This window comes from Oncorhynchus kisutch, linkage group LG29 (genome assembly GCF_002021735.2).
Source record: "Oncorhynchus kisutch isolate 150728-3 linkage group LG29, Okis_V2, whole genome shotgun sequence".
Classification (NCBI taxonomy): Eukaryota; Metazoa; Chordata; class Actinopteri; order Salmoniformes; family Salmonidae; genus Oncorhynchus; species Oncorhynchus kisutch.
Window position 1 is genome coordinate 35,456,272 of NC_034202.2, and position 25,895 is coordinate 35,482,166.

The 25,895-nt window shown below is 43.5% G+C and overlaps 2 protein-coding genes and 1 pseudogene across 2 annotated transcripts; all 3 read right to left on the bottom strand.

Moving 5' to 3' along the window:
• Positions 1-1,411: 1,411 nt before the first annotated feature.
• LOC116358305 (claudin-4-like) lies at positions 1,412-3,155 on the bottom strand. The gene has a single exon (XM_031809547.1). The coding sequence runs from the start codon at positions 2,992-2,994 to the stop codon at positions 1,909-1,911; it is 1,086 nt and encodes a 361-aa protein (XP_031665407.1). The 5' UTR covers positions 2,995-3,155; the 3' UTR covers positions 1,412-1,908.
• An 8,634-nt stretch (positions 3,156-11,789) lies between these two features.
• LOC109878719 (claudin-3-like) lies at positions 11,790-15,374 on the bottom strand (annotated as a pseudogene).
• Positions 15,375-19,213: 3,839 nt separating this feature from the next.
• LOC109878712 (claudin-3-like) lies at positions 19,214-20,618 on the bottom strand. Its single transcript, XM_020470916.2, has one exon. The coding sequence runs from the start codon at positions 20,590-20,592 to the stop codon at positions 19,555-19,557; it is 1,038 nt and encodes a 345-aa protein (XP_020326505.1). The 5' UTR covers positions 20,593-20,618; the 3' UTR covers positions 19,214-19,554.
• Between the last annotated feature and the right edge of the window lie 5,277 nt (positions 20,619-25,895).

A 25,895-nucleotide genomic window follows, 5' to 3' on the forward strand; every position in this document is an offset into this window, starting at 1 on the left:
GAGCTCCCAGGATGTAGGAGATGGAGGTGATCGTCATTAGAACCATCCATATGTCCCTATAAGGGGGCTCAGAATAATACATTATAGAGATGTAACAGGCCACTAGGGAGACTATCCATTAACAAATTCCCATCATCAATTCAATGTCTCCCACATTGATGCACAGTATGACACCAACAATCAGCAGCAGGGAGGCCGCCACCCAGCCAAAGTACAGCGAGGCCCCCAGCTCAATCTTTCCTTCGATCTGCATGCAGAATACGATGATGATAAATCTTGCTACCAAGGAAACAGAGATGAGGATGAAAATTCTGTCCAGGATGAAAAGTATTCCAGCGATAATTATCAACTTGTCCTGAGACGTTTCGTATTTGTTGCAGTTGGTGATGTCAGTGAGGATCATGGCTCTGGCAGGCTGCATAATGTGGGGCAAATACCATATGGAGTGTGTACACCTCACACTGGGTCTGTCCTGTGCCTTGGGTCACACAGCTCATCCACAGGCAATACGTTACCTGCTACAAAGGTGATCTCTAACCAGGTGGGGAGAGCACAGATCATGGTGGTCAGTATTAATCCTATGACTCCCAGGGCGATGCCCACGACCTCCAAAGGTAAACACGAAATCCATTCCCATCAAAATGCTATCTCCCTGACTGCATCTTGCTCAGCACATTCGTTCACTCCGAAGTCTGTTCCTGAGGTCTTCTGTTAAAATGGAGAGCTGATCCACTCAACCTCTGTAACTACTCTATGCTGTGATGTCACTTAAATATGATGTAATGGAAATGTAAATCCTTTTAATACGGATGTGGGGCAGGATGTGGATGTGACCCGAAATGGTGAAAACTCTACTCAGCGTAAAACTCATCAAACAGCATTGTGTAACAATATGGAATGTTGAGATCCAACCTACAATAAACCAATATTGACCAAATAGGGGCATTTATAATATAATAACTATACAGCAATGTTGTTGGGATGTGATGAGTTTGGGCTAAAGACGTAATAAAACCTGTTTTAGTCTTCCCTCAACCCACTACTTACCGTAACTATTAGTGGGGAAAATGCAAAACTGACTCATGATCAGCAACTTGGGGCAACTTCACCCAACACCCCAATGCCTGTTCTGAAGGGAAATGATAGAGGGACTGGGCCTAAATCGTACACATCAACAGATTGAAAGTACATGCTGAAAAACCCTTGAGTGTGAAGTAAATAATTGTTATGTTGGATTCATGGACTGAAATTAACTATATAATACACTAAATAGACTAATACTACCTGTTTCATGGACTTGGCTTGAAATAATTCTACACTCTGATATACTGTATGTTTCAGTTAGAAGGTCCTGGTCACTGACTGTGTGTTGGTGATGTAGTGAACATTAACAGGATTGCAGTCAGATACAATTATTTTATTTGAACATATTTAACAGGGTTAAACATTCAACTACTGATTCAATTCTTTCTCCACTTAAATGCATCCCATTTTAAAGAAGCATAAAGAGAAGTATCAGTACAGGTATAGGAAATCAGAGAGGAAACAGTGACAATATGTCCCTTCATTGCAGAGTCTCCTCAGAAACTCTCCTCCTAGTCTAAATTAACTAAATATATCACAATATGTCATAAACTCCCCTTTGACCTGTTAAAGACAAGGTGGAACCATAACTATGTTGCTTTCACACCTATCAGGTCCTTTCTGACTGTTAAACACTGAACAGAAAGGATAGGGGTTGTTTTATCATAGAATTACATATAGGATCACAATTATATTGTCTCCATTGTTTTCATTAAAAGAAAGTATGTCCTCTCTGTTAACGCAGTAGCAGCAGGAGCTGCACCAGACTATGATCCCAACACAATATGACATGAACTCCTATATGACCTGTTGAAGACAGAGCTGTTAGCGGGAGGTTGATTGGGTCATTGTTAAGTCTGGTTGGTTCCTCTTGAATATGGAGCAGCAGAGTATAGTCCCTCCTATCAGGAGCATGCAGGCGGACCAGCAACTCAATTCAGCTAAAATAATAACCCAGTTGATTGGATGAATGACGAGATATTTGAGCTGCAGGTGGACATCCGTTATCAAGTAATGGACAATAACAAATTCAGTGGTGAGCTGCAGGATACCGGCCAGGATGAAGAATATTCCAACGATGAACCTGGCCTTGACCCTGGTCCTGTTACTCTTGATGCAGTTACAGCACCTGGTCCCAAAGATGGACCCCATCACTCCTAGAGCTCCCAGGATGGAGGAGATGGAGGTGATAGTCATCAGAACCATCCATATGTCCCTAAAGGGGGCCTCAGGAAAAAAAATGAATGGGTGCAATATAGAGATTATATAGAGAAAGGACACTACGGAGACTATCCATCCAAAGATTCCCATCATCCACCCAAAGACTCCCACAGTGATGCACAGTGTGACCCCTCCAATCAGGAGCAGGGCAGCCGCCACCCAGCCGAAGTACAGCGAGGCCCCCAGCTCAGGTTTTCCTTCAATCCACAAGGGGAAGTTGATGATAAATATTGCTACCAAGGAAACAGTGATGAGGATAAGAATTCCGGCACCAATGAAAAGTATTCCAGCGATAATTATCAACTTGGCCTGAGATGTTTTGTCTTTGATGCAGTCGGTGCACTTGGCTCCAACCATGGAGAACATGACCCCCAGAACCCCCAGGATGATGGCAGTGGGGATCATGGCTTTGGCAGGCTCCAGAACATGTTCCCAAAAGTTCGAAAGATCGGGGAAAAAACACATGGAGTTGTCCATCTCACACCGTGTCTGACCCGTGCCTAGGGTCAAACAGCACATCCACAGGCCGTTCAAGACCACCTTTGTGGTGGCAACGTTACCTGCTATATAGGTGATCTCTATCCAGGTGGGGAGAGCACAGATCATGGTGGTCAGTATTAATCCTATGAGTCCCAGTGCGATGCCCACGACCTCCCCCATTTCCACGACATACACAAAATCCATGCCCATCAAAATGCTGTCCTCCCGACTGCGTCTCGCTCAGCAGATACTTTCACTCTGAAGTTCGTTGCTGAGGCCTTCTGTAAGAATGGAGAGCTGATCCACTCAGACTACTTCTATAACTGCTCGATGCTGTGATGTCACTTAAATATGTTGTCATGGAAACATAATTCCTATTAACACGTATTTGGGGTAGGATGTGGTTGTGACCCAAATTGGTGAAAAACTTTACTCAGTTTAAAACTCTCAAGTTTATCAAAAAGTTCTAAAACAGCCTTGTTTAGCAATGTGGAATGTTGAGATTCAACCTACAATAAACCAATAATTACCAAATAGGGATAATTATAATATAATAACTATCCAAACATGTTGTAAGGATGAGATGAAAATGAATGAAAGTTTCCCAATCGGAGTTTGGGCTAAAGACGTAGTAATGTAACTATTAGTGGGGAAAATGCTAAACTGACCCAAGATCAGCAACTAGGGGAAACTTCACCTTACACCCCAAAGCTTGTTCTGAGGGGCAATGATGGAGGGACAGCCTCATAGTTTTTTAACCACATCCTGTATCTCTGTTTTCACATACAGAGTATATCAGCACGGTGCCCATGTACATAAAAACCAAGCACAGACACCCCTCCCCTCAATGAAGGCTATAAAAAAAATACAGTTTGACAGACAGCAGACAGGGTAGTAACAGACAGGGTAGTAACAGACAGAGGAATAACAGACAGAGGAGTAACAGACAGGGTAGTAACAGACAGGGTAGTAACAGACAGAGGAATAACAGACAGAGGAGTAACAGACAGAGGAATAACAGACAGGGTAGTAACAGACAGAGGAATAACAGACAGGGTAGTAACAGACAGAGGAATAACCGACAGAGGAATAACAGACAGAGGAGTAACAGACAGGGTAGTAACAGACAGAGGAATAACAGACAGGGTAGTAACAGACAGAGGAATAACAGACAGGGTAGTAACAGACAGAGGAATAACCGACAGAGGAATAACAGACAGAGGAATAACAGACAGGGGAGTAACAGACAGAGGAGTAACAGACAGAGGAATAACAGACAGGGTAGTAACAGACAGGATAGTAACAGACAGAGGAATAACCGACAGAGGAATAACAGACAGGGTAGTAACAGACAGAGGAATAACAGACAGGGTAGTAACAGACAGAGGAATAACAGACAGGGGAGTAACAGACAGAGGAGTAACAGACAGAGGAATAACAGACAGGGGAGTAACAGACAGAGGAGTAAAGGACAGGTGAGTAACAGACAGAGGAATAACAGACAGGGTAGTAACAGACAGAGGAATAACAGACAGAGGAGTAACAGACAGAGGAATAACAGACAGGGGAGTAACAGACAGAGGAGTAACAGACAGAGGAATAACAGACAGGGGAGTAACAGACAGAGGAGTAACAGACAGAGGAGTAACAGACAGGGGAGTAACTGACAGGGGAGTAACAGACAGGGGAGTAACAGACCGGGGAGTAACAGACAGAGGAGTAACAGACAGGGGAGTAACAGACAGGGGAGTAACTAACAGGGGAGTAACAGACAGGGGAGTAACAGACAGTGGAATTACAGGCAGGGGAGTAACAGACAGAGGAGTAACAGACAGGGGAGTAACAGACAGTGGAATTACAGGCAGGGGAGTAACAGACAGAGGAGTAACAGACAGGGGAGTAACAGACAGTGGAATTACAGGCAGGGGAGTAACAGACAGAGGAGTAACAGACAGGGGAGTAACCGACAGGGGAGTAACAGACCGGGGAGTAACAGACAGAGGAGTAACAGACAGGGGAGTAATTGACAGGGGAGTAACAGACAGGGGAGTAATTAACAGGGGAGTAACAGACAGGAGAGTAACAGACAGAGGAATAACAGACAGGGGAGTAACCGACAGGGGAGTAACAGACAGGGGAGTAATTGACAGTGGAATTACAGGCAGGGGAGTAACAGACAGAGGAGTAACAGACAGGGGAGTAACAGACAGAGGAGTAACAGACAGAGCAGTAACAGACAGGGGAGTAACAGACAGGGGAGTAACAGACAGAGGAGTAACAGACAGGGGAGTAACTAACAGGGGAGTAACAGACAGGGGAGTAACAGACAGAGGAGTAACAGACAGGGGAGTAACAGACAGGGGAGTAACAGACAGGGAAGTAACAGACAGAGGAGTAACAGACAGAGGAGTAACAGACAGGGGAGTAATTGACAGGGGAGTAACAGACAGGGGAGTAACAGACAGTGGAATTACAGGCAGGGGAGTAACAGACAGAGGAGTAACAGACAAGGGAGTAACAGACAGGGGAGTAACAGACAGGGGAGTAATTGACAGGGGAGTAACAGACAGAGGAGTAACAGACAGGGGAGTAACAGACAGGGGAATAATTGACAGGGGAGTAACAGACAGAGCAGTTCTAGGTTTTACCATTTTACTGATGAACCAAACTGAACCCAAAGGCACACAGTGTGTATGTGGTCACATGATCACCATGATACCTGCACATCGACTCAGTACTGGTACCCTGTGTATATAGCCAAGGTACTCACTGTGTATTTAATATGTGTTATTATTTTTCTACTATTTAAACTAAAAGTATCTCTGCATTGTTGGAAATGGCCAGTAAGTAAGCATCCCACTGCTAGTCTATACCTGTTGTTTATGGAGAATATGACAAATAACATTGTATTTGATTTGATTGAGCTGGATGACACACCCGGTACTGTATCTACATTCCACATGGCACCCTATTCCCTACATAGTGCACTCCATCCAGAGCCTTGGTCGAAAGTAGTGCACTATATAGGGAATAGGGTAGCATTTGGTACACAGCCACAGCATCTCTCTTCTCTTCACTATCTGTCTGCATTCCAGCCATGCTGTAAAACAGGTTCCACATACATCATATTTACACAGTCCAGAGATGAGGAAAGAACTGTTCACTGTTGTTATAAAGGGTTAACAGAAGTGTCTTACATGTCTGCAGTCATGGACATATAGCTTTATTATATGTTCTTAAACTACAAATATAAATGTTTTTAAAAACACTGAATTATGTTGCTGGTTCAATTCTAAACACTAAGTTAATTGAAGTGTGAATGCAGCAGATTTTAAACACTAAGTTAATTGAAGTGTGAATGCAGCAGATTTTAAACACTAAGTTAATTGAAGTGTGAATGCAGCAGATTTTAAACACTAAGTTAATTGAAGTGTGAATGCAGCAGATTTTAAACACTAAGTTAATTGAAGTGTGAATGCAGCAGATTTTAAACACTAAGTTAATTGAAGTGTGAATGCAGCAGATTTTAAACACTAAGTTAATTGAAGTGTGAATGCAGCAGATTTTAAACACTAAGTTAATTGAAGTACGAAGGCAGCAGATTTAAAAAATATATTTTTTATATTGGAATATGGTTTTAGAGTAATGGAGTATAGAGCGCTGCATGTCGTCAGCGAAGAAGAGGGAGGTACGGCACCTGTGTACACCTGAACCAGTCTCACCTGTTCCTTGGACTACAGGTGTATTCATGTATTACGCAACCACTACAGAGGTTGGTTTAAAGATATTAGGTCAGAGAGAGAGAGGGAGCGAGAGAAAGGGAGGAAGAGAGACTGAGGGAGAGGTAGAGAAAGTGAGTGAGAGAGAGACTGAGAGAGAGAGAGAGAGAGAGAGAGAGAGAGAGAGGTAGAGACTGATCGAGAGACTGAGGGAGAGGAGGACTGAGGGAGAGGTAGAGAGAGAGAGAGAGAGAGAGATGTAGAGACTGAGGGAGAGAGACAGAGAGTGAGAGAGGTAGAGACTGATCGAGAGAGACTGAGGGAGAGACTGGGGGAGAGAGACTGAAGGAGAGGAAGAGGGAGAGAGAGACGTAGAGACTGAGGGAGAGACACTGAAGGAGAGGTAGAGAGAGAGATGGACTGAGGGAGAGGTAGAGAGAGAGAGAGAGACTGGCTGAGAAACTATGCCTGCCTGTCTGTCTCGTCCCGACTCCTGACGTATTCATTACTATGGGACAGTTGGAGATCGAATCTGAATATTGAAACAATGTTGCAAATGTAAGAGACAGACAGCAATGTTTATAAAAATCTTTGTTGCTGAAAACTAAATGCTAGTCTCAAAGAAATCTGAGATAATGTCTAGATGCTTTTTAAAATGGAGATCAAGTTCATAAATTGCCTGGCTGGGCTGTTGAGACACTGGATTGCGCAGTTAGATGTACCAGAGGAAATAGGCATTTTAACGTCATACATTTAGCCGGTGGTACCTTGTTGAATAGACACCAGCTGGAATACGGTTTTAACCATTCAAGCATTCAGGATTAGAAGCACCCGTTGTGTAATTTGGGAATAACCACTCTTCAATGTCCCATGTCTTTCTGTGTGTGTTCATATGCCTAACTGTGGCTTGAGACTGTGAGATCAGAACAGAACAGTTCAGATCAGAACAGAACAGAACCCACAGAGTGTTCTCCAGAGGAGTTCACAGAGAGTTAGCAGTCAGCACGTGGGAAGTTGGTGGTGGAGTCAAGGTTAGGGGCAGCTTCATGGTTAGGGTTAGGGGTTGGGGAAAATAGGATTTTGAATTTGAATCAATTGTTTGGTCCCCACAAAGGGTAGTAAAGCAAGTGTGTGTGTGTGTGTGTGTGTGTGTGTGTGTGTGTGTGTGTGTGTGTGTGTGTGTGTGTGTGTGTGTGTGTGTGTGTGTGTGTGTGTGTGTGTGTGTGTGTGTGTGTGTGTGTGTGTGTGTGTGTGTGTCTGTGTGTCTGTGTGTCTGTGTGTGTGTGTGCCTGCCTGCCTGTTAAACTGTTCTGCCAGACCCACCTGTTCTGCCAGTCACATTCTGTTAAAGGTCCCCAAAGCACACACATCACTGGGTGGCTCCTCTTTTCAGTTCGCTGCAGCTAGCGACTGGTACGAGCTGCAACAAACACTCAAACTGGACAGTTTTATCTCAATCTCTTCATTCAAAGACTCAATCATGGACACTCTTACTGACAGTTGTGGCTGCTTTGTATGATGTATTGTTGTCACTACGTTCTTGACCTTTGTGCTGTTGTCTGTGCCCAATAATGTTTGTACCATGTTTTTGTGCTGCTACCATGTTGTGTTGCTACCATGCTGTGTTGTCATGTTTTGCTGCCTTGTGATGTTGTTGTCTTAGGTCTCTCTTTAAGTAGTGTTGTGTCTCTCTTGTTGTGATGTGTGTTTTGTCCTATATTTGTATTTTATTTTTTTAATCCCAAGCCCCGTCCCCACAGGAGGCCTTTTGCCTTTTTGGTAGGCTGTCATTGCAAATAAGAATTTGTTCTTAACTAACTTGCCTAGTTAAATAAAGGTGAAATCAAATAAACAAAATATAAACTTCAACTATTCCCCTACCCTTTCTCTGAGTGAAATAAAATAGAAGTTAGAATAGTGATCCCCTGAACTACCAGATATCTACTTGGTGTACATACTATGGCTCTGGGTGGTTCTAGAGGTGTGACCCTCTGAACTACCAGATATCTACTTGGTGTACATACTATGGCTCTGGGTGGTTCTAGAGGTGTGACCCTCTGAACTACCAGATATCTACTTGGTGTACATACTATGGCTCTGGGTGGTTCTAGAGGTGTGACCCTCTGAACTACCAGATGTCTACTTGGTGTACATACTATGGCTCTGGGTGGTTCTAGAGGTGTGACCCTCTGAACTACCAGATATCTACTTGGTGTACATACTATGGCTCTGGGTGGTTCTAGAGGTGTGACCCTCTGAACTACCAGATATCTACTTGGTGTACATACTATGGCTCTGGGTGGTCCTAGAGGTGTGACCCTCTGAACTACCAGATATCTACTTGGTGTACATACTATGGCTCTGGGTGGTCCTAGAGGTGTGACCCTCTGAACTACCAGATATCTACTTGGTGTACATACTATGGCTCTGGGTGGTATGAGGTGTGACCCTCTGAACTACCAGATATCTACTTGGTGTACATTCTATGGCTCTGGGTGGTCCTAGAGGTGTGACCCTCTGAACTACCAGATATCTACTTGGTGTACATACTATGGCTCTGGGTGGTCCTAGAGGTGTGACCCTCTGAACTACCAGATATCTACTTGGTGTACATACTATGGCTCTGGGTGGTATGAGGTACACCAAGGGCTTGGAGAAAAGGAAAGCAATCCTGAAAAAGCACTGGTATATTCTGCAATCAGACAAAAAAAATTGCACACCTCTTCAAGGAACCCCCACTGGTGGTCTATAAGTGTGGTCACAATATTGGAGATAGTTTGGTGAGATCTGACATGCCCCCTGAGCCCACTCAGACACTCTTGACACCTATCCCAAATGGGAACTACAAATGTGGCTCATGCGCACAGTGTAATAGCACTATAAAAACGTCTTTCTTCAGACACCTACATAAAGGTTCAATAATCCCTGTGAGGGCTATCATCTCATGCAAGACCAAGGGAATAATCTATCTCATCACCTGTTCAAGTGAAAAAGTCTATGTAGGACAAACAAAAATACAATTAAAACAACGCAGCTCAATCAGGTGTAAGAACATTGACTATCCAGTAGCAGCTCACTTTGTTGAAGCTAACCATCCAATCTCCTCCCTCAAATACAAAGGCATTGAGCATGTTGCTCTACCAAGGAAGAGGTAACAATGAGATCCTACTACTACAAAGGGAGGCTTTACTGGATATCCTATCTAAAAACATTGACCCCTAGTGGTCTGAATATTGACTTTGATCTCAGTCTTACATATTTGTAAATTATTTTTTACAGCTTATTAGCGTACACCTAATATGTTCCCCCTGTTGATGATGATCATTATATATTAAGGTTGAACCAATATTACATGTAACAAGAATGAAATTATGTGAAATTGAATGAAACAATAATGTATGTTGACGCTAATATGATGTACAATATTCCATTATGTTTCTATATGATAACAATAGCATAATATATTTAATATACAATATACAAAAAATGTTTTTTTTAACAGTTTTACTAATTAATTTAAATTTACGTAATCATTATGACACACCCCTTACCACTGTCATTGGTTACACTAATTGCACTGTGTGTCCTCATAACCTGGTTCAAGTATTCATGACATTACCCTGAGGAAGGCACAGTGATGCTGAAAAGTTGGTAAATACCCATTAAATAGCTGGGAGATACATGGAGTGTGCCACGTTCTTTATTTTGATAGTTTAAGGTTCCAGAAGAGTGACATCGTTCAGCGTTGGATTGGCTTCACTGTATTTGTGTCTTTATACATCTCACAAGACTGTTGAGAATAAAGACATTTCTGTGTCCCAAATAGCACCAAATACCCTACATACAGTGGTTCCTCCATGAAAGGTTGCGAGCTTACACCGCGGGACTTAGATGTACCCAGCGTCACAGCTTCATTGCTCCAGACCACCACAAGGGGGAGTTAGAGCACTCAATATGCATTTGGGTCCCAAGGTTTTTATATGACCAATCATATGGAGGGGTTCCCAATGACGAATTTGACACGGGCCACCCGTTCCTGGTGACTTCAGCAACAATGGCTGACAAAACATTACGGGGAAGAAAATGTATGTAGTTATAACGTCATAATGAGTCAAGCATTAAATGTACAATTGAGAGGAATTTGTTAGTTAATGTAGAGACAAACAATTGTGCATATTCTTTTGTCATTAAATTAATTTAGGAAAATCGCTATTTTGCAAGTTTTTTTTCAGCCATATCCAAAAGCAGGTGTCTCAAACTCATTCATTATAGCAACATTCTATCCCGAAGTCCAGCACGCTATCGACTGTGCCCAAATGTATTAATTGGGGTTGGGGCCGATTGTGGATAAAAACACTTTATCAATTGGAATCTTTAACACGTGGAAAGGGGAAGAAGTATTATTATTAGTTTTTCACAAGCGTAGCAGGATGGGCTATTAGCTGAACTATAGACTATTTGTAAGACCAAGGTTTGTTGAAAGGAGCGGACCAAGGTGAGCGTGGTGAGTGTACATTTTCTCTTTATTTTAGAAATGACGCCGACATCTAGTCGGATGTTATCATATATATCCAATAATGTTCCAACCGGAGCATTCGTCTTTGTCTACAGAGTAATGGAACGCATGGCGATATCATGAGAAATGGCCTGACCAGGAACTGACCACTGACCACTGACTCAAATAGCTACCATCCGGCCCCACATCACACTAGAGACTTCATTACATGTTCTACTGACTGTTGACATCTAGTGGAAGGCGTAGGAAGTGCGAACAGATCCATATCTTACTGGGATGTGAATAGGCGATGAGTTGAAAATCAACCAGCCCCAGAATTTCCACTTCCTGTTTAGAAGTTTGCATGCCATATGAGTTCTGTCATACTCACATACATAATTCAAACAGTTTTAGAAACATCAGAGTGTTTTCTATCCAATAGTAATAATATGCATATATTAGCATCTGGGACAGAGTAGAAGGCTGTTCAATATGGACACGCAATTCATCCAAAGTGAAAATGACGCCCCCTATCCCTAAAAAGTTAATCATGGAATCATTACACGTAGAGAATTGATTTGATAATATAACAGTCTTTACATTTAATGAACAGCAAACATTATGACCGTGTTCTGGAGGGCAGGCATTGTGCCCCCGGTGATGCGTTGGGCACCCTCTTACCACCCTCTGGAGAGCCCTGCGGTTGCGGGCGGTGCAGTTGCTGTACCAGGCGGTGAAACAACCTGACAGGATGCTCTCAATGGTGCATTTTTAAAAGTTAGGGGCCAAGCCTAATTCTTCAGCCTCTTGATGTTGAAGAGGTGCAGTTGAGCCTTCTTCAACACACTATCTGTGTGGGTGGACCTTTTCAGATCGCCAGTGATGTGTACGCCGAGGAACTTTAAGCTTTTCACCTTTCACCTTTTCACCTCCACTGCAGTCCCATCGATGTGGATGGGGGCGTGCTCCCTCTGCTGTTTCCTGAAGTTCACGATCAGCTCCTTCGTTTTGTTGACGTTGACTGAGAGGTTGTTTTTCTGACACCACACGGAGTTCCCTCACCTCCTCCCTGTAAGCTATGTCGTCATTATTGGTAATCAAGCCAACTACTGTTGTGTTGTCTGAAAAGTTGATGATTGAGTTGGAGGTGTGCATGGCTACACAGTCATGGGTGAACAGGACGTACAGGAGAGGGCAAAGCATGCATCATTGTGGGACCCCTGTGTTGAGGATCAGCATAGTGGAGGTGTTGTTTCTTACCTTCACCACCTGGGGGCAGCCAGTCAGGAAGTCCAGGACCCAGTTGCACAAGGCAGGAATCAGACCCTGGTGTTTTAGGCTGAGCTGTAGTCAAGGAACAGCATTCTTACATAGGTATTCTTCTTGTTCAGATTGGATAGGGCAGTGTGCAGTGCGATGTCGATTGCATCATCTGTGGATCTATTGGGGTGGTATGCAAATAGAAGTTGGTCTTGGTTCACTGGGTTATCCTCAAAGGGGGCGAAGAAGGTGTTTAGCTTGTCTGGGAGCAAGACGTCAGTGTCTAAGACGTGGCTGGTTATCCCTTTGTAATCCCTGAGTGGTTAAATGCAGTGGTTCGCACTTTCAGTTTTGCGCCAATGCTGCCATTTATCCATAGTTTCTGGTTTGGGTAGGTTTTCATAGTCACAGTCGGTACAACATACCCTATACACATCCTGATGAACTCAGTCACCGTGTCCGTGTACATCAATGTTCTTCACCGAGGCAACCCGGAACATATCCCAGTCCGCGTGATCAATACAATATTGAAGCATGGATTCCGATTGATCAGACCTTATCACAGGTAATTCCTGTTTAATTCCTGCCTACAGGAAGGGAGAAGAATGAAGTCGTAATCTGATTTGATGAATGAAGAGTGGGTTATAAGGTTATTACTCCACAGGAAGTTCTCATTGTCCGAGTTTTGTGTCAAGTCAAGGGCAACCAAGAAGATCAAGATCAGGTGGATGAGACCGGCCAGGATGAAGAATATTCCTCCAAAGATAATCACTTCAGCTATAGACGTATTCATATTCCTCTGGGTACAGTTGGTGCACTTTGTTCCTGAGATGGAGAATGTCATCCCTAGCAACCCTAGAATAATGGAGAAGTAGGTGATGAGCTGACTCAGACTAACCTCTCTGTGCTTTGGAAAGTAGGATGAATTATGTTGCATGCATGAACCTGGCCTTTACCCTGGTCCTGTTACTTTTTATGCAGTTACAGCACTGGTGGGTCCATAAGAAACTACTATATAGACAACACAGGGGGCTAGGGAGACCATCCTTCCTAAGGTTCCCAGAAACATGACTTCAATCTCACTACCCCCTAGTGAGCTGCACAGTATGACCCCCATAACCAGGAGCCGGGCCGCTGCCTCCCAGCATATGTATAGCAAGGCCCCCAAATCCCCCAAATGATGCTGGCCGCCCAGGAGATAGGAACGAGCACCAGAATTACGGCCAGGATGAAGAACATTCTGGCGATGATCAGCAATTTGGCCTTGGACTTTTTGTTATTGATGAAGTTGGTTCACTTGGCCCTGACGATGGAGACTCCCAGAAACCAGAAGAGAATGGCGATGATGTTCATGTCTCTGACGGCCTGCAGGTCCTGGGTTAAGGCCAGCATGGACTTGTAGACCTTACACTGGATCAGTCCCGTGTTCTCTATAACCCTTCCCAGGTTACATGCAAGGTGACGATGTTGGCTCCGATGAAGGTAGCCACTCTGCCCAATGACCTACTTAAATTCCATCACTAGTATCTTATATGATCTTATGTTACCATATCCCAGTGTTTCTCAATATAGTAAATGCCCAGAACTGAACTAAGCTTCAGTCATGTCTTTGGCATCATTAAACTGAAGATTAAACTCTATCAAAAATTCTCTAATCATTATTACGTGATTAAACTACTTAATCACGTAACTGTAATTAACTAGGAAGTCGGGCACCAAGGAAAATTTTCAGATTACAAAGTTATAATTTTCCTAATATTACTTTCAGATATGTTAATATCTGATCACTTAGTCTTCTGATTAATGACGTATTATTTACCTCATGTTAGTCTCATTCCAAACGTCGTAAATTGTTGGTTATCTGCACGAACCCAGTCTTCACTATGAGTCATCCATACATCAATTGTCTTAATTCACTTATTTACTAACTAAGTAATTCACAGAAATGCATAAACAAACAGTAGATAGTTCCAAGGAAATGATAACAGAGTTTCCCTAGTGGCATAAACTGGTATTGTGGCTTGGTGGACAAAAAGCGAAGTGAGGGCCAACTGAGATGAGACACTACAAAGATGATAATTACAACAATTGAAATGCTAATCCTTTGCGCATGAACACTCACTCAATCGGGAATAATTGCAATCAATACATATATTTACGCTCAGTGTGTCGTCGGGATCTCTGTTGAAAAGTTTGTTTCTGTTGGAGAGTTTGTCCGCCTTCTCTCTTTCGTGGTTAGAATGGATAGTTCAGAGTGACATTCATTCATGTCATTATAGGATAGATGTTTCGGCGGTTGTCGGTCTTCGCATTCAACGATACTGAATTCCTAGCTGCAGACTAGTAATTAATATCAAAGACTTGTTCTTATTCTGTCGGTATCGATAGTCTAAGAGTTTAACCACGTGGTATGGTTAAAAGATTCAGCCATCTACTCAAACCTTAGGTTTATGGTCTCCTCTCAAACTTTGGCCCTCTCGTTATCGAGGTAAGCTGGTCTCAACCTTATTCCTCTCGTAATTGAGCGAAACATGTTCTGTTGAGATTTTCTCAAGGTGGGGGTTTTATTCGGAAGAGCAAAAATGGGCCTGTTCCAGGACGCCAGACCATAACTGTGCTCATGGGCGGTCCTCTGATTTAGTTAAACTCCAAAGGGAATTGGAGGTTCCTTCATTAAACAGACCAAAATCACATTACACAATTTCACAAACAGTATCATCCTCACTCATTCATCTAATACAACAATTAGATGTAAGCCTCATATCTGAGGCTGTTGTATAAACAGTGTTATGGTAATATGGCCGTATTGTCTCCCATGAGTTTCACAAAATTTTACCAAACGGACCAGTTCGTAGCTGGATTCTTCACCAATCTTTTATACCTTCTCCAGAACAAATATGTTGTTCAGACCTCAAGATCTGGAAGAAATTGAGGTGGAAGAAATTCCTCTTTAAATTCTCTTTATGAAAACTCACTCTCTCTATATACTGTAGCCATGAGGAGATAATCTCCTCCAGGAATTTACGACCTGAGGTCACAGCAGCCTGAGTGTAGGAGACAGAGAGAAGGGGATGGTAATCGCTGTACCCAAAGAGGGAAACGTCATGACACTTCATAGTCTTCAAAAAGTCTTAGGGGATCTTGCGCAATATTGCCATTTTGCTATCTTCTGGCAGGGAAACAACATGTTCTTTCAGATGTGGGGCAGTATGTGTTTGGGACACACTTGAGGGAGATACTAGTGACATTCAGTTAGATTGAAACTACATGTGGAAAAACATTTATGTTTGAAATGAATAATTGTAAGGTTGGATTCATGGACTGAAATGAACTATACAAAAGACTAAATGGACTAATGATAACAATTTCAGGATGGTAAGTTGGTGGTTGTAGATATCCCTCTAGTGGTGTGGGGGCTGTGCTTTGGCAATGTGGGTGGGGTTATATCCTTCCTGTTTGGCCCTGTCCGGGGGTGTCCTCGGATGGGGCCACAGTGTCTCCTGACCCCTCCTGTCTCAGCCTCCAGTACTTATGCTGCAGTAGTTTATGTTTCGGGTGGCTAGGGTCAGTTTGTTATATCTGGAGTACTTCTCCTGTCCTATTCGGTGTCCTGTGTGAATTTAAGTGTGATTTAAGTGTGCTCTCTCTAATTCTCTCTTTCTTTCTTTCTCTCTCTCGGAGGACCTGAGCCCTAGGACCATGCCTCAGGACTACCTGACATGATGACTCCTTGCTGTCCCCAGTCCACCTGGCCGTGCTGCTGCTCCAGTTTCAACTGTTCTGCCTTATTATTATTGGACCATGCTGGTCATTTATGAACATTTGAACATCTTGGCCATGTTCTGTTATAATCTCCACCCGGCACAGCCAGAAGAGGACTGGCCACCCCACATAGCCTGGTTACTCTCTAGGTTTCTTCCTAGGTTTTGGCCTTTCTAGGGAGTTTTTCCTTGCCACCGTGCTTCTACACCTGCATTGCTTGCTGTTTGGGGTTTTAGGCTGGGTTTCTGTACAGCACTTTGAGATATCAGCTGATGTACGAAGGGCTATATGAATACATTTGATTAGAATTATTAGACAATGGAAGAAGTTCAAGATGACGGTCAATCACCCTCGGTCTAGGGCTCCATGCAAGATCTCACCTCGTGGGGTATCAATGATCATGAGGAAGGTGAGGGATCAGCCCAGAACTACACGGCAGGACCAGGTCCATGACCTGAAGAGAGCTGGGACCACAGTCTCAAAGAAAACCATTAGTAACACACTGTCATGGATTAAAATTCTTCAGCGCACGCAAGGTCCCCCTGCTCAAGCCAGCGCATTTCCAGGCCCGTCTGATGTTTGCCAATGACCGTCTGGATGATCCAGAGGAGGAATGGGAGAAGGTCATGTGGTCTGATGAGACAAAAATAAAACTCCACTCGCCGTGTTTGGAGGAAGAAGAAGGATAAGTACAGCCCCAAGAACACCATCCCAACCGTGAAGCATGGAGGTGGAAACATCATTCTTTGGGGATGCTTTTCTGCAAAGGGGACAGGACGACTGCACCATATTGAGGGGAGGATGGATGGGGCCATGTATCGCGAGATCTTGGCCAATAACCTCCTTCCCTCAGTAAGAGCATTGAAGATGGGTCGTGGCTGGGTCTTCCAGCATGACAATGACCCGAAACACACAGCCAGGGCAACTAAGGAGTGGCTCCGTAAGAAGCATCTCAAGGTCCTGGAGTGGCCTAGCCAGTCTCCAGACCTGAACCCACGAGAAAATCTTTGGAGGGAGCTGAAAGTGCGTATTGCCCAGCGACAACCCTGAAACCTGAAGAATCTGGAGAAGGTCTGTCTGGAGGAGTGGGCCAAAATCCCTGCTGCAGTGTGTGCAAACCTGGTCAAGAACTACAGGAAACGTATGATCTTTGTAATTGCTAACAAAGGTTTCTGTACCAAATATTAAGTTCTGCTTTTCTGATATATCAAATACCTACAGTGCCTTGCGAAAGTATTCGGCCCCCTTGAACTTTGCGACCTTTTGCCACATTTCAGGCTTCAAACATAAAGATATAAAACTGTATTTTTTTGTGAAGAATCAACAACAAGTGGGACACAATCATGAAGTGGAACGACATTTATTGGATATTTCAAACTTTTTTAACTAATCAAAAACTGAAAAATTGGGTGTGCAAAATTATTCAGCCCCTTTACTTTCAGTGCAGCAAACTCTCTCCAGAAGTTCAGTGAGGATCTCTGAATGATCCAATGTCGACCTAAATGACTAATGATGATAAATACAATCCACCTGTGTGGAATCAAGTCTCCGTATAAATGCACCTGCACTGTGATAGTCTCAGAGGTCCGTTAAAAGCGCAGAGAGCATCATGAAGAACAAGGAACACACCAGGCAGGTCCGAGATACTGTTGTGAAGAAGTTTAATGCCGGATTTGGATACAAAAAGATTTCCCAAGCTTTAAACATCCCAAGGAGCACTGTGCAAGCGATAATATTGAAACGGAAGGAGTTCAGACCACTGCAAATCTACCAAGACCTGGCCGTCCCTCTAAACTTTCAGCTCATACAAGGAGAAGACTGATCAGAGATGCAGCCAAGAGGCCCATGATCACTCTAGATGAACTGCAGAGATCTACAGCTGAGGTGGGAGACTCTGTCCATAGGACAACAATCAGTCGTATATTGCACAAATCTGGCCTTTATGGAAGAGTGGCAAGAAGAAAGCCATTTCTTAAAGATATCCATAAAAAGTGTTGTTTAAAGTTTGCCACAAGCCACCTGGGAGACACACCAAACATGTGGAAGAAGGTGCTCTGGTCAAATGAAACCAAAATTGAACTTTTTGGCAACAATGCAAAATGTTATGTTTGGCGTAAAAGCAACACAGCTCATCACCCTGAACACACCATCCCCACTGTCAAACATGGTGGTGGCAGCATCATGGTTTGGGCCTGCTTTTCTTCAGCAGGGACAGGGAAGATGATTAAAATTGATGGGAAGATGGATGGAGCCTAATACAGGACCATTCTGGAAGAAAACCTGATGGAGTCTGCAAAAGACCTGAGACTGGGACGGAGATTTGTCTTCCAACAAGACAAGGATCCAAAACATAAAGCAAAATCTACAATGGAATGGTTCAAAAATAAACATATCCAGGTGTTAGAATGGCCAAGTCAAAGTCCAGACCTGAATCCAATCAAGAATCTGTGGAAAGAACTGAAAACTGCTGTTCACAAATGCTCTCCATCCAACCTCACTGAGCTCGAGCTGTTTTGCAAGGAGGAATGGGAAGAAATTTCAGTCTCTCGATGTGCAAAACTGATAGAGACATACCCCAAGCGACTTACAGCTGTAATCGCTACAAAGTATTAACTTAAGGGGGCTGAATTATTTTGCACGCCCAATTTTTCAGTTTTTGATTAGTTAAAAAAGTTTTAAATATCCAATAAATGTCGTTCCACTTCATGATTGTGTCCCACTTGTTGTTGATTCTTCACCAAAAAATACAGTTTTATATCTTTATGTTTGAAGCCTGAAATGTGGCAAAAGGTCGCAAAGTTCAAGGGGGCCGAATACTTTCGCAAGGCACTGTATGTCATGCAATAAAATGCAAATTAATTAAAGATCATAAATGTGATTTTCTGGATTTTTGTTTTAGATTCCGTCTCTCACATTTGAAGTGTACCTATGATAAAAATGACAGACCTCTACATGCTTTGAAAGTAGGAAAACCTGCAAAATCGGCAGTGTATCAAATACTTGTTCTCCCCACTGTATATGTTTCAGTCAGAAGGTCCCAGTCACTGACTGTAGGTGTGTGATTAACGTGGTTAACATGAACAGGAAATGCACAGCAGCAACCAGGAAATGCTTTGTAGTCAGATACAGTTTTTTTATTTGAACATCTTTAACAGCATTAAACAATCAACTTTGTATTCAAATCTAATCTAAATCTAAATTTATTCTACTTAAATTTATCCCATTTTAAAGAAACAGAAAGAGAAGTATCAATACGAGTATAGGAAATCAGAGAAGAAACAGTGAGAATACGTGCCTTCATTGCAGTCTCCTCAGGAACTTCTCCTTACAGTCTAAATGAATTTAATATATGAACACAATATGTCAAAAAAGTCCTCTTTGACTGGTTAAAGACAAGGTGGAACACCTAATCTGATCCCTTCCAATATTCTAACACCGAACAGAAGGGATAGAGAAGATTTTTCATAATATAATCAGAATGATTGGATCCCTATGGTTTTTAAAACAAGAAAGTACAGCTTCTGGACAGAGATGTTAGTGGGAGATTGATTTAGTTGTTGTCGAGTCTGGCTTCTTCTTCAAGGTGCTGCAGCAGAGTATGGTTCCTCCTATCAGGAGCATGGAGGCGGCCCATCTACTGTGTTCAGCAAAAGATATCAAAAGCCCCCTCCAGTATTCTGGAAAGTTATGTGTCAAGTAATAGTTCAAGAAGACATTGGTGAATTGCAGGATACCAGCCAGGATGAAGAATATTCCAACAATGAACCTGGCCTTGACCCTTGTCCTGTTATTCTTGATGCAGTTACAGCACCTGGTCCCAAAGATGGACCCCATCACTCCTAGAGCTCCCAGGATGGAGGAGATGGAGGTTGTCATCAGAAACGTCCATGTGTCCCTATAGGGGTCCAATATAAACAATACAGAGATATAACAGGGCATGAGGGAGACTATCCATCCAAAGATTCCCATCATCCATCCAAAGACTCCCACATTGATGCACAGTATGAACCCTCCAATGAGGAGCAGGGCGGCCGCCACCCAGCCAAAGTACAGCGAGTTCCCCAACTCAAAGTTTCCTTTGTACTGTATGAAGCAGTTGGTTTGGACGGTTATTGTTACCAAGAATAAGGTGCTGAGGATGAGAATTCCGTCCAGGATGAAGAGAATTCCAGCGATGATTATCAACTTAGTCTGAGACGTTTCATCTTTGATGCAGTAGGTGCACTTTGCTCCGACCATGGAGATTGTGACCCCCAGAACCCCCAGGATGATGGCAGTGAGGATCATGGCTTTGACAGGCTGTATACAATCTGGCAAATCCCACATGGAGTTGTACACCTCACACTGTGTCTGTCCCTTGCCTTGGGTCACACATCTCATCCACAGGCCGTGCGTTACCACCTCTGTGTTGGCAACATTAGCCTGTATGATGGTTGTCACTATCCAGGTGGGGAGAGCACAGACCACGATGGTAAGTATTAATCCTATGACTCCCAGGGCGATGCCCACGACCTCCACGGTAAACACGAAATCCATTCCCATCAAAATGCTGTCTCCCTGACTGCGTCTCATTCAGCAAATGTGTTTACTCAAGTTCGTTGCTGACTCCTGTAAGAATGTGGCGCTGTTCCACTCAGACGACCTCTATCACTGTTCAATGCTGTGATGTCACTTAAATATGTTGTCATGGAAACGTAAATCCTATTAATAAAAATGTGGGGCAGGATGTGGCAGCGACCCGAATAGGTTAAAAAAACTCTACTCAGTTCAAACTCATAAAACAGCATTATGTAACAATATGGAATGTTGAGATCCAACCCAGAATAAACCAATTAATACCAAATAGGGATAATTATAATAACTATACAACAATGTTGTTGTGATGTGATGAAAATGAAAGTTTCCCAATCTGAGTTTTGGCTGAAGAGGTATTAAAACCTGTTTTAGTCTTCCCTCAACCCAATCCTAACCTTAACCTTTAGTGGGGAAAATGCTAAACTGTCCCATGATCAGCAACTATGGGCAACTTTACCCGACACCCCAAAGCCTGTTCTGAGGGGCAATGATAAAGGGACTGGGCCTAACAGTACACATCAATAGATTGAAACTACATGCTGAAAAACGCTTGACTGTGAAGTAAACAATTGTGAGTTTGGATTTATGGACTGAAAGGAACTATACAATAGACTAAATACACTGTGGCAGACCATGGGTTTGGTCTTTTACACAGATCAGACATGGACAGAGTATTATTAGCTCAGTTTCAAGGGTCTTTATTAAATAATAAATCCAAAGAAAAGGATAGGTCTCCCCATGAAACCCTCTCCGGGATACCGTCTTTTGGGCTTCTTTTGCTGTATCCTGTCGGGCACATAAACTAAAACTCCCTCGTGTTAGCTCGGGCACCGTCTCCAACTACACGGAAGTCACCTTACTTCCCCACCTTACTTCACCAACTCCCCAATCAGCCCCAATTAGTCCTGGGCGGAGAGACCGTTGAGACCTGGCATGTCCAGCAGATGGAGCCATCGGCTCGTGATGTATACTCCGTCTGTCACCGGGCCTCGACGAGTTTCCCCCTGGTGGATGATCTGCTGTAGGCCACAAGACTAATGATAACAGTTTCATAGATAAGGCTTTAAATAATTCTACATTATAATATATGTTTCAGATCAAATCAGTCGAATGAAGCCCAGCAACTGGACGCAAACCATAGTTTGCAGTGCATCAGTACCACTGTCATGGAGGACGTAAACTCAAGCACCGAAGTAACAACTGAGGTTGAACCAACAACAGGAGTGGAACTCACCCAGCCTCCCAGACCTGCAGTCGAGAGGAGACTATTAGGGCACAGACCGTATGTGAAGTGGCCTGGCGCCAGTGACAAGAAGTTGTGTGAAACAGTGAATACTGACCTTACCTTGACCCTCAAGAAACTTCGAGGCACAGTGGAGAAGAAGGACACCATCACAACCCTGGTGAAGTCATACTTCCAGGATCTGCAGTTCTGCTTCACCACCTCAGAGTTCACCACCTCATGGCAGTGCCTGAATGTAGGTATAATGGCGGGATGTACCATTTCTCCGTTGGCATTCATAATGGAAATGGAGGTTATCATCAGATCCTCAAAATGGGTTGCTGGTGGACAGCGAGTCGACTCTGGTTTCCGCCTCCCTCCACTCAGAGCCTACATGGACGACATTACAACATTGACCACCACTGTCCCATGCACCAGGAGACTGCTCAGAAAACTCGAGGAGAACATCAGCTGGGCCCGTATGAAGATTAAACCATCCAAGTCACGCAGCATCTCGATTGTGAAGGGAGTCTCTGTACTCCCAACAGTGTCTGAGCAGCCGGTAAAAAGCCTTGGAAGGTGGTATGATGCAAGCCTGAAGGACAAAGCCCAGGTGCAACAGCTACGCAAAGACATCAGTAGTAGCCTACAGTCGATCGACAACACCCAGCTACCTGGAAAGTTAAAGGCCTGGTGTCTGCAGTTTGGTATCTTAGCCCAGGTGTTGTGGCCCCTAGCAGTGTATGAGGTTCCAATCTCAACAGTGGAGAAGATGGAAAGAGGAGTCACAGGCTACTTAAAGAAGTGGCTCGGAGTTCCACGATGCCTTACCACCATAGGCCTCTATGGAGATGGTGTCCTCAAGCTGCCCCTCACCAGTCTAACAGAGGAATTCAAGTGTGCAAAAACCAGGCTCCAGATGACACTAAATGAATCTCGAGACCCAGTGGTGAGCAACAACGCGCCGACCTTGGCAACTGGGCGCAAATGGAGGCAACAGCAGCCCTCAGACATGCTGACATTGTGGGTCATGTTCAGCAAGGGAGAGGAGGCCTTGGGCTAACTAGCCGTGCTGCTTGGAGTAAGGCCACTCCACCAGAGTGGCGGAAGATGGTAGTGCAGGAAGTATGCCATCAGGAGGAGGCTGCAAGGTGAGCCAAGGTAGTCTCTCTTGCCAAACAGGGACAGTGGACTCGATGGGACAGTGTGGAGAAGAGGAAGATCAGCTGGAAGGATCTGTGGCCATGGAAGCGAGGCGGTTGAGCTTTTCCATCAGCGCAACATATGACGTCCTTCCAACACCAGTTAATCTTCACAAATGGTATGGTGAAGATCTGGACTGTGCCCTCTGTTCCATGCCAGCCAACCTCAGGCACATTCTCACAGGGTGTAAAACAAGCCTCACCCAAGGACGCTACACTTGGCGTCACAACCAAGTCCTTAAAAACCTTGCGTCCGCCCTGGAGGACAAACGAGCTGCCACCAACTCCCTACCACCCCCAGCAGCATCACACCCCTTACGGAAGATCTTTGTCCGCGAAGGGGCTAAACCACCGAAGAGCAGCTCTACACCATTAGAGCGAGACCAGCTGCACTTGGCCCGCGACTGGAAAATGCTAGCTGACATTGGCCGGCAACTTGTGTTTCCTCCGGAGATCGCAACCACCACTCTAAGACCTGACATGTTGCTCTGGTCCCGTTCGCTCAAGAAGGTCTTCATCATTGAGCTCACAGTACCCTGGGAGGACTCAGTAGATGAGGCTTATGAGCGAAAACATCTGCGCTATGCCGATCTAGCTGCCAAAGCACGGCATCATGACTGGAACACAGAAGTCCGACCAGTGGAGGTGGGCTGCAGAGGTTTTGTGACAACATCTACAACCAGACTGCTTAGAGACCTGGGAATTAAATTCACACAGGACACCGGATAAGACTCCCATTCGGAGTCAGTGTCACTGTGAAAGAAAATGTTCAGTTAGAATAGTTTCATATATGAGCCCTGTATCAACAGGTATAATAAACAGATATATAGAGAGAGTACAGGGAACATAAGGTTGAAAATATTATTATGACCTGCTAGATCTACTGTCTCTTTTATATTATGACATTTCAGCTAAATCTACTGTCTCTATTATATTATGACAGACCAGCTTGAGCTACTGTCTTTATTATATTACAACAGACCAGCTGTATCTACTGTCTCCATTTCACTTTGGCCATTGTTGTGGGCCTGCCCTCCCCTCAACAGCCTCAAATAGGCTATTTCACATTTCGTGACATTACATGTTTATATATTGCTTCTAAAATAAATAAAAAATCACAAATAATATTTTAGATTATTAATTTCAAACAAGGGCATTAGCATGATAAGAACTTACCAGTCCAAAACGATGTCCTCTCCCGTTCAAAAAAATATTCCTCCACAATCGCTAAATGAATCGTCCTACAACAATCTCTGTCTCACCTTCCCAATCAATTTATTCTGAAATTGTGTGTACAGCTGTATATCTAGACTTAGATTTAGCTTTCCCTGACTTAGTCGCCATAATGATTGATATATAAACAGCTGAATCTGCGCGTTTACCAAACAATGCAGTGCGTAATATGTGTTTCTCCTTCAGGTATGAAACTTCAATAGCGAATCACTCACTTTACGTTGGAGCTTACTACATGGGTTAGTCTTGCAACACATAAACATGGCCTATTGCCATTTACCTCAGCTCATTGGCTATCTACCCAGCTAGATTTCAAGATGATCAGTGGTCATTGGGTTAAAAGACAGTCAATCAACGAAACAGCGGGCAAATCATTGGTGCACAATGATGTCATGACTTGTTGTCTTCAAATCGGTTTCTTTCAGTCAATATGTCCCGCGAAATGGCCCATCAGGTTTGATTGTGTTACAAACAAACCAGTTGATTGCAGTGAAACCAAACATGACTGGAAAAGTCACGTTCTGGGTGGGTTATTTACCTGGAATGTGTCGTCGAAAATGGAATGAGACGGAATTCACGACACAAGCAGTTCACAAAATGTTTCGTGTTAGGCTATAAAAACGGATTTTATCAAACAAAAGATCATTCATTGTGTAACAATGAACATTGGAATTGCAAACAGACGAAGATCGTCAAAGGTAAACAATTTATTTTAATGCAGTTTGTGATTATGTTACGCCTGTGCTGGTTAAAATTGTTGTTTTTTATGGGGCTCTATGCTCAGATAATCGCATCGTATTCTTTCGTAGTAAATACACATTTTAATCTGACAACGCAGTTGGATTAGCAAGATTCTAGGCTTTCGATACATGTGAGACACTTGTATTTTCATGAATGTTTAATATGACTATTTATGTAGCGATCACCGTATGCTGGTGGAATTTCAGCCCGCTAGCGGATTCCGTGCGCAGAGAGGTTAAGAGTTTATTCAGAAGATAACAGATCTATAAACATTATTTCGTGGTGCTCCGACTTTCTAGTTAATTACATTTACCTGATTAGCTTAATCAGGGAATATTAATTACAGAGAAATTATTTGACAGAATAGCATGTCATATCACTTAATCCGGCATAGCCAAAGACACGACAATAGAGAAAAAGTAGAGTCGCAATTCAATGGCTCAGACACGAGAGGAATGTGGCAGGGTCTACAGTCAATCATGGAGTACAAAAAGAAAACCAGCCCCGTCGTGGACCCCATTGTCTTGCTCCCAGACTAGTCACTTTAAACAATACCACTTTATATAATGTTTACATACCCTACATTAGGGGTGGCAGGGTAGCCTAGTGGTTAGAGCGTTGGACTAGTAACCGGAAGGTTGCCAGTTCAAATCCCCAAGCTGACAAGGTGCAAATCTGTCGTTCTGCCCCTGAACAGGCATTTAACCCACTGTTCCTAGGCTGTCATTGAAAATAAGAATTTGTTCATAACTGACTTGCCAAGGTAAAATAAAAATTACTCATCTCGTTTGTATATACTGTACTCTATACCATTTATGGCATCTTGCCTATGCCGTTTGGACATCGCTCATCTATATAATTGAATATACATATTCTCATTCATTCCTTTACATTTGTATGTA